Genomic DNA, 9,691 nt, shown 5'->3' with positions numbered 1-9,691 from the left:
AATTGTTTTTTGGCACACTTCGGGCCCCTTATTACCAACTGACTATCTTTTAAACATCACAGCCTAGCTGAGTATTGTTACTAACAATATTCATTTCTTTATGCCCACAGTGTACCGATCTTTACATTATACTGCCGGTGCCACGTCACAAAGCTCAAATCATCTCAAACAGTTTAAGACAAGCTGCAGAACACAGGTCATTCTTAAATGTTCTCCATACAATGTACAAAAGACTTTAATGATAATACACCAAACTTTATTTATTTATTCACAAAAGGCTTATCCAGTCCAAAAAAACAACAAGAGCCCAAATAAAAAAAATAACACTGCTGAGTGCAATTTTAGCTGTACAAACTGACACAATTACAATCAATAAGAAAACTCTCTTGTCTCTCCAACAGGGTAATAAAGAACACATTATTGTTAACACACTGTTTACATTCATTTAAAGCCAGAGCATGCAATACTTAAATGATAAACGATTAGGCGTTAAATGAGGGAATTCCATCAGCTTAAATAGCAGGCAGCTCAAATCATTTCCAACAGGTAAGTTTGTTATCGCCAGGTGTGCTGACAGCAGAAGCAGGAAACGTAGCAAGGACCCACCTCTGCGACCCACCTCTGCAACAGAAGGTGTGGTTAACCACACACACACACACACACACACATGTCTGGTTTGCTATCCTCGTGGGGACATCCCATTGACATAATGCTTTCCCTAGCCCCTTACCCTAACCCTAACCATTAAAAATGAATGCCTAACCCTAACCCTTACCCTAAACCTAACCATAACCTAATTGTAACCCTGACAGTAAAACCGCATTTTGAGTGTGAAAATTGCTTTCAACCCCGAGGGGACCTGGATTTTGGTCCCCACGGTGCAGAAAGTCCCCACCAGGATAGTAAAAGTCAGATTTTGGTCCCCACCAGGATAGTACGAACCCGTACACACACACACACACACACACACACACACACACACACACACACACACACACACACACACACACACACACACACACAGGGGAAGCGGGAAGGAAAATGAAGAGGAGGCAGGGACAGAGTGAGCAGCATAGAGACTGCAGGACCATGACATTATCCCCCTCTTAACTGGAGCATCCCGGTGATCCACCTGGCTTGTCAGGCTGTTTCGGGTGAAATTCTTCTGTCGAGGAGAGCAGACATTGGAATCCGTGATTCGTGATCTTTCTTCACGAACATACCGTTCCCAGTCCACAAGTAGAAAGTCAAACTTTTTGACCAAGAAGCTGGGAGCTAGAGTCTGATGATGGTCAGCAAGGTGCTTATTCTGGTCCTTTGTCCTGAGGAGGGTGGTCCAAGAGGCCTTCCAGATGCATAGACAGCGACAGAACTCTCACCTCCGAGAGAACAGATGAGGTTGATTACCCAGTTCATTTAGTCTGCCTGTTAGTCTACAGATGGAAGCCAAATAATAGACTAACCTGGACCGTGATGCAGACAGACAGAAAACTCTCGAGGTTGGTGAGTATTCGGGAGTCCGTGCCAAACAGCATGAAGTTAGTAATTCAATTTAAACTTATCAAAAAAAAATAAAGTGAGCGCTTGGACCAAAATCAGCATGATGAAACAAACTAATAATGGCAGAAAGATGCATCTGATGTGCACTTTTTTATTTTAGTCCTTCACCACTCCTATCCACCAGAGGGCGTTGGATGTGGTACAACCAGTCTGTGCTGGCCTAGGTAACGCCCTTCTTCCCTTCTTCGCGGCTCACTGACAAACAAACAGTACAGACGCCGACAGACCGGTTGTACCACATACTTTGCACACTGCCGCCATGCGACAGCACCGCGGGCGGACAGTCCCGGGACTGCCAGCGGACTGTGAACACGATATACCTGCGGGACCATCAAGTCCGCTCCTCGGTGCGCTGTTTCGGGGATTATCCGCCACAGAGACAGGTATGCCCCACACTTTGATATGTGCTAACCGATCAGAACAGCCTGCTATCTGCTTGTAATGTTTGTGTGCAGAAGTATGTCCTCCTAACTCTATCTGACAGTACTACACAACTCGCTTCCTGATGGTCCTAAAATACATATACTGTGTTTCTTCTTCTGTCTTCCCACTGAGAGACACGTCGCAAGGAAAAGGGAGATTTAAGAATTTAGAAATAGTTAAAATGACTTCTTCATCGCCTTCCTCGTGAATATAAAAGTATATTTTACATGTCTCAAAAGACCGTGTTCACAAACCAGTTGTACATTTGCTACAAGGAAATTAAAATGAGATCCTACGGATTTAAGTCACTGTGTCTGAAAGTCTGATTCCATATAGCTTGTTATTGTCCTCATAAGGGTCATTTTCCCCCCCAAAAAGATGACCCCCCCCAACAGTCGTGTGTGGATGGGGCAGGGATTCATGAAATCTAATTGTGCTCCTTCCAGCGCTCGCTCACATGTCACACACATTTAAAGTTTAGATCTACTATGTAAATTTAAGATTCATTTTGATGTTGAAAATTTGTAAATGCTGTGAAAAATATAACATCGCAATTTTTTAAAATGTTGTTTGGAGCTAAATTTGCTAATATGTCGTTTTAAAGGGTGCATTTGTAGTGCACAAAAGCCTAACAGCTATATGTATTTATGACAGCATATCATGATTTCCCACGCGTCCTGTTAACGGTTTTCCTTGTCCCTCCTGTGTCATAACATAATAATAAACATACGTCCGGTCAGTAGGTCACATGGCAAGGTCCAGCTGTAGATCCTTAATGGAGTTAGCAAAAAAAGTCATTTCAGGAAATCTAATACAAAAACATTGTTTAGCCAGGCTGGATCTGTAATTTTGCTGCTTCTTCCAGCTTTCAGGTAATACAAGCTAAAGTAAGAAAACGCAAAATTGAATGCAAGAGGTAACTTAGAAGTAGTTCTTGAAAGTGTTTCCTGCTGTATCCCTTCTGGACCCTGCTATTGTCTCCACCTGAACGAGTTGTCTGTTAATCTCCACCTCCTTTACGCTTCAAATATATTAAACGGATACATGTTATCATGCAGACTAACACAGCATCTTCATCTGTGGATTGAGAGAGGGCAAGATGCTGCATTTCAGCCTGTGGGCTCTTCTGCCTCCCATCTACTCTGTTTGTACTGCTGTTGGACTGTGGACGGTGTAAGTTTTGTTCTTTTTAGGAACACATTTACCTCATATATACACTCAAAGAGGTATATGAACAGTTAAAAAGAGCCAAAAAAGCAACAAAGATAACCAGATTAACTGTTTATTATCTGTGTACACTCTGTACTATTCAATTCAATTCAATTCAATTTTATTTATATAGCGCCAAATCACAACAACAGTCGCCTCAAGGCACTTATACTATACAGATACCCAATAAAAGAAAACCATGAAGACACCAAAAAGGATCACTTGCAACACAAAACAGCACTGACACAAATATCTATGTCTGATAAGCATCTAAAAAAACATAATCTCAACACAGAGACATAACGACTAGAAAGAAATGTGTAAAATGAGCAACAGGAAGTCAAATATTAGGGATGAATAAGATTAACCAAAGAGAGATTGAAAATGATAAGAAAAACATGTGACATGCAAATCAGAAACTAACAAGAAGTACTCCGACAGCCCAAACCTGCTCCAAGGCAGCTCACTCTCTGGGGAGTATTTACTTTTAACAGAACTGCTTTGTATTTTGGTTTTCTTTGTTCTTTTTAAATGGACTTGAAGAAGTTTGTAGTGCAGTAAAAATGCATTTTGGTTTCAACTTGAAGGAAAGGCAAATTTTCTATATGTTGACAATAGACACCACACGTATAAGAGTCATAGTTTTGAAGTTATAAGGCTTTTTGTCACTTTCCAACCAATAATTCATTACGTTGACCTTGAAGATCTCGGTGGATGTAAGTCAAATTTCAATGGATTGTTACCATCACCCCACCCTACACCTACAAAGTTTTATCAGGATTCATTCAAAACGTTTTGAGCGATCATGTTCCCAGACAGAATGGCACGCGTGTGCACACCCAACCTGCTTGGGAGGGTGGGTTATGTTTACCAGTAGGTTACCAGTGAAAGACTACAAGAAAGGGAACAAAAATGGGAAACGAAGATGATAACCAGATGATAAGAGACTATGAACGCTGGCGTCACATGAAAGCATGCCTGTAATAAAAAAGAAAATGTTCTGAGGGGTGAGTTTGTGATCATTATTCTTCTCAGATATATCATTTCAAAGTGAAGGGGTGGCCTGATGGCAAAAAGGTTTTTGATGTGGCTTTGTGGATGCGTATGACCAGGGAACCTCGCAGTTCATCACAGGTTATTTGAGCTGTAGACGAGCAGTTCATGATCGAAATATTTCAATCCAGAGTAGTTAAAAAAACAAACAAACACATACATATACACCTCAGTATTGCTTCCACTTTTGTTACAGAATGTTTTATTCATTATGTTTCTTTCTGTGTTGCTGCCTTTAAACAGGTACTTCATAGCTGTTTACAATAAGAACATAACGCCGCTGAGTTCAGAATACAGGTTTGAATTCATATATTTTATACACTTCAGGTATTTCTTTTGATGTATCTCTGGATTCATGCTGTTCATTTGTTTTAGGAGAAGAAATGGCTCCCTTTATCCCCCCTACATCAGGTGTGTGCTGTGCTCTCCGTTTCATATCATATTAACAATAAAAAAACGTTTAATTTAAGAATAGCAAATATGATTTTTCTCCTGCTTCCTGTCTCAGTATTGCGGGCAACTTTCCTCCAGCCAGCTGTGTCTTCAGTGAAGTCATGAACCTAGCAGCATTTGTAGGTAATGGAAATATTGCTCTAGAGCTTTCATTAATTATTGGACAGCGATGGAGCTCATAAGAAAAAACGTATATCAAGCTTTGGATACATAGACAGTACATTAGTTTGCTCTTTTCATTAATTCAGAACATTTTTCAGCTCATTTAAAAACAAAAAAGAAAAAGAAAGTCTTGTTTTTAACCTACTCGCTGTGTGCTGAGAGGTTTGTTTTTAGATCCGTAATGGTTCTTCTCCTGTTTTCAGGGTTTTTTATTGCCGTTTTCAGATACCTGCAGCTGAAGGGCAAAATTGACAAACCTTGGCTGAACATTTCTAGTTTGGTGGTTTTTTCTATTAGCTCCTTTGGAATGACCATTGTAGGGAATTTTCAGGTAGTTACACACAAACATACACACGCTTAATAACTGAAGTCTGGGTTTACTGACTGACTGGTTTTTGTGTTAGGTATTCACTGAGGAAAACATTCACAACGTCGGCGCCGTTATGGTGTTTGGACTGGGAACCTTGTTCTGCTGGCTGCAGTCCTATATCACCCTGAGAGTTAACCTGAAGAATGAGGGGAAGATGGCTGCCATCGCTCGATTCCTGTTGTCTGGATTCATCACGCTTTGCATGATACTTTGTATCCTTTTACTTGGTATAAAGAGAAGAGTGAGATGCCCATTTTTCACATGAAATGCAAAGGAGCAAAAAACTCTCCCTTACTGGCATTCAAGAACGAATTACAACTCCAGGTCCCACAGAGTTTTGCACCTTTTGTGTAAAAGGTAAATGAAAACAGTATGCAATGATTTGCAAATCTCATAAACCCATATTCTATTTACAGAAGAACACAGAAACATAGCAAGTGTTTAAACTGAGACATTTTACGTGAAAAATATGAGCTCATTTTGACGTTTAATGGCAGCGACAGGTCCCAAAAAAAGGGCAACAAGAGGCTGGAAAAGTAAGAGGTACTAAAAAGAAGCAGCTCCAGGAACATTTTGCAACTAATACGGTGAACTGGCAACAGGTCAGTAACATGACTGGGTATACTGTAAGAGGCAGAGATTCTCAGAAGTAAAAACTGGCAGAGGTTCAGCAGTCTGTGGAAAAAAACTGTCTAAAGTTGTGGAGTATTTTCAGAATAATATTTCTAAACACAAAGTTGCAAAGACTTTGATCTCATCATCTACATATGTATTATCAGAAGATTTCAAGAATCTAGAGAAATGTCTGTGCATAAGAGGAAAGGCTGAAATTCAGTACTGGATACCCATGCTCTTTAGGCCTTTAAGCAGCACTGCATTAAAAACAGCCACGATTCTGCATTGATAATCGCATGCATGGCCTCAGAAACACTTTCAGGAAGTTTGTTATTGTCTGTGGACAAAGCCGTGCCATCCATAAATGCAGGTAAAAGCTCTGTCATGCAAAGAAGAAGCCATAAGTGAGAATGAACCGGAAACCCTGCAGACTTTAAAATGGACTGAGGCACTGTCCACTGTTCTGTGGTCAGGGGAATCGAAATTTGAGTCTCATGGACACTACGCTCTCCAGACTAAAGAGAAGTGATATCATCATCATTTAAAAACTGCATTTTGTGTTTACTTTATCTGATATTTGTTTGATGCCCGGAAACATGTAAGTGTGACACATATGCAAAAAAATAAGAAAGGGGGGAGGGGGGGCACTCTGTTTATTTGAAATGACAGTTTATTTGGGTTGTATCGTTAATGCTTCATCTTTAGAATTTCCTGATATACATATATTCTAAAATTTAATGTTTTAATTTGATAGATTTTGTATTTTCTCTTGGCTTTGGTCTTTAAACATTTTATGTTTTTTATCAAATTGTCTAACATCTGTAGAAACTATAATTGGTTAATGCTGATTCTTTAGCTAATAAGGAGCTATAAAAATACTTTCAGACCGTCTCTCTGCTCTTAGTTTGGATGGAATTTATTTTCTACCCAGCTCAGCAGATGAATAGCACATAATTCTGGTAGAGAACTGTAACAATATAATGCAATGTTCATTTTCCTTAACTCCCTTGACACAGACTTCTCCCTGATGTCTCAACGCCTTCATATGCATGCAAGTCGATGCCAGTGGGCACTCGTCATGATGTTGCTCATCTTCATCAGCACTTTTGCCATCGAGTTTCGTCACAGCAGCTTCAGTATTCTGTGCACAGACAGATCAGGGTATCCCTTCCATCGCTCAGAAACCTCTGAAGTGCCTATGTAGCTGCTCAGTGAGCTGTACACAGGCTAATGTATAAGGTCTGATGTTGCATTTACAAGTACATACTTATTACTCAGTTACAGCTCTCTTTCAGGGGCGGATCTAGAGAAATTTTCTTAGGGTGGCATGAGGGTGAAATCAAATGGTGTGGCAAGTAATTGTAATACGCATTATATATGGGTATAATACATCAAATGCAGTAAGTACACGTTTCATATAAATATACTTTGTAACTGTCATATTTTCTTTAACCTATATAATTAAACGTTTCAGTTACGTAAAAAACATGCACATTTTGATTTATTGTACTGTATATACTAAATAAGTATGTAGTCCAGTAAGTGTAAAATCCAGAGAGCTACACAACATGTGGTGGTTCATTTCCACACACAAGTCTAACTTCAGTTTCACACTCTTTTTGTTTATTAGAAATACTGTAATCAAATTGTGAAATGCTTAAATTTACACAAAATGCCAGAAATCTGCAATGTCTCAAACACTAACATCTCAAAAATATTAAAGATAAAAGGTGAGTGGATCGAACGACCACGACATTAAACAGTTTAAAGGTAATGTTTGAAAAGCACATGTCATCTGAGAGTGTAATGAACGAAACAAAACCTTAAATAAACAATGCATTCTTGGTGGATTTTAATTGACTTGGTACTAGCAATCATTGCCAGTATGATTATTTTTGTTATTATGTACTCTGTGTGTTAATGTGTTTTATCATCTTTTATAGGTTTCCTATTCATTTTCAGTTATATGAAATACATAAGTAAAAAAATACAGTGAAGTAATAAAACTGATGTTTCTGACAGTATTCATCTTTGCTGAGGCTCCACATAACTGCACTGTAGCACAGCTGTGTACATACAGATGTCACTGTATCTGTAAACCTCAATAATGTGGTCAGGGGATTCTCTGAATGTTCCAACAACCAATAAACACAAAATATAAAAACTTTGAATTGGCCCTCATCTTCCAAGGTGGATGGCACTATTCCCTCTATAGCTGGTTAAACCATTAAAGTTGTGCAATTGTAGCAGTGTAGCCATGTGAAGAAAATACAGGCAGAACTATGTAGATCCAGTTTTCCTGTGAAAAACATTGGGCCTCATTCAGTATGTGTATGGAAACATTATCCTGTGCAAAAAACACAAGCGCACACAAAATTACAGAAAACCTGTGCAAATTTTGTTCATACCACTGTGTGTTTGTTAGTGACTCTGAATCATCCATATACTGCCATGCTTCTACTACTCTTTGCAAAGAAGCAAGTTTACCTCAAGGTGAAGTGGAGAAAGTGATGATAGTGTAAGCCTGCATCATTAAAGCAAGAAAACAGGAGGAGATATGACTAAAGAAACTGAAACAGTCTCACAAGTCAGTGATTCATCTATATTTTAATGAATGAATCTATTGGTGTTCTACACACAGATTTAGAAGAAATGATGAAGGTCTATATGTCACGGACCCGGCTCTGGGGACTCGGGGGTCCGTGAGCAGTGCGGACTATGATCGTTATTATTATTATTATCATCATCATCATTTGGTGTGTTGTCTGCACTGCCTCTGTTCGCATCTGTATGTAGGCAGGTATGTGTGTGTGTTGCCTTTTTTCTGTGGCCAAGTTACAGGCACCTTCAGTCCTGGGGGGGTGGCCTGGCTTGAGGACTGGCCATACCCGAAGTCCTTGCCACACACCTGCTCCTGATCTGGTCTCGTCGGGGGAGCTATTTAGAAGAGCGATGGAGCTTCCACCGACGCTGGATTATTGCGTTTGACTTCACGTCAGTCTTCTAGCATCGTCGGAAAGTGTGAGTATATGCCTGCTGGGATATAGTGTGTTAACGGCTGCCTCTATTGTTTTCCCTCAGGAGGAATGTGGGACGAGAGAGAGCAGTGAGCACGGCGAGTGCAGAGACACTGGAGTAGAGAGCACTACACTGGGACTTTTTGGGAAGAAGACACGACACGGGAGTCTGGGACACTAGGGGATTTATTGTTGCTTACCTCACCACCTTGTAAATAAACACTGTTTGCACTGAAGAGTTCCACGCTCTGGGTCCTCCTTTCCCCACGGTCTGCCACGCAGCCCGTGACACTATAACTCTTAGTAACATTATTAATACCGCTGATGTAGTTATCATTTGATCATTATTTACATTTCCAAAACACCATGTGCCAAACGATTCTTAGAATTACAATTAAAAAAAGTTCTGGAAATGGCCTTAAGGCTCTTGTGCTTTCCTGGTTGGCACATCTCTGCAACATAGTTTGGAAGTCTGGTGGTGGAACACGGCACCAGCACTTCATCCTCTGAAGAACAGTGTCGACAAGTTTGCCCAACTGTATGATGTATGTGGTTTTTTGGACTTGGAGGCCGCATTTAACTGCATCTTAGGGTTGTTTTGTGGCAACAACATGTCTGTTGTTACAAACTGGGCATTAGTAGAGTTGCAGTGACAGCTTCAGGTTCACATTGTTGGAATGATTCTTTTCATAGTTTTTGAACAGAACTTCTACGTAGATACATTGGTGTGAAAAAGTGTTTCAGATCATTGAACAAATTTAAATATTAGTCAATGATAACACAACTAAACACAAAATGCAGTTTCTAAACCAAAGTGTTTATTATTTAT

At 39.9% G+C, this 9,691-nt stretch overlaps 1 protein-coding gene across 1 annotated transcript; it reads left to right on the top strand.

The window, feature by feature from the left end:
* Window positions 1-1,737: 1,737 nt before the first annotated feature.
* Window positions 1,738-7,701, top strand: tmem150c (transmembrane protein 150C). Its single transcript, XM_063480552.1, has 8 exons — window positions 1,738-1,943; window positions 3,042-3,156; window positions 4,489-4,542; window positions 4,621-4,656; window positions 4,754-4,821; window positions 5,064-5,191; window positions 5,265-5,442; window positions 6,862-7,701. The coding sequence occupies exons 2-8, from the start codon at window positions 3,083-3,085 to the stop codon at window positions 7,047-7,049; spliced, it is 726 nt and encodes a 241-aa protein (XP_063336622.1). The 5' UTR covers window positions 1,738-1,943; window positions 3,042-3,082; the 3' UTR covers window positions 7,050-7,701.
* Window positions 7,702-9,691: the final 1,990 nt, after the last annotated feature.

Source organism: Pelmatolapia mariae, linkage group LG7 (assembly GCF_036321145.2).
Source record: "Pelmatolapia mariae isolate MD_Pm_ZW linkage group LG7, Pm_UMD_F_2, whole genome shotgun sequence".
In the NCBI taxonomy this organism is placed as follows: Eukaryota; Metazoa; Chordata; class Actinopteri; order Cichliformes; family Cichlidae; genus Pelmatolapia; species Pelmatolapia mariae.
The sequence above is the reverse complement of the archived record's forward strand: the minus strand, read 5'-3'. Positions and strand labels throughout refer to the sequence as shown.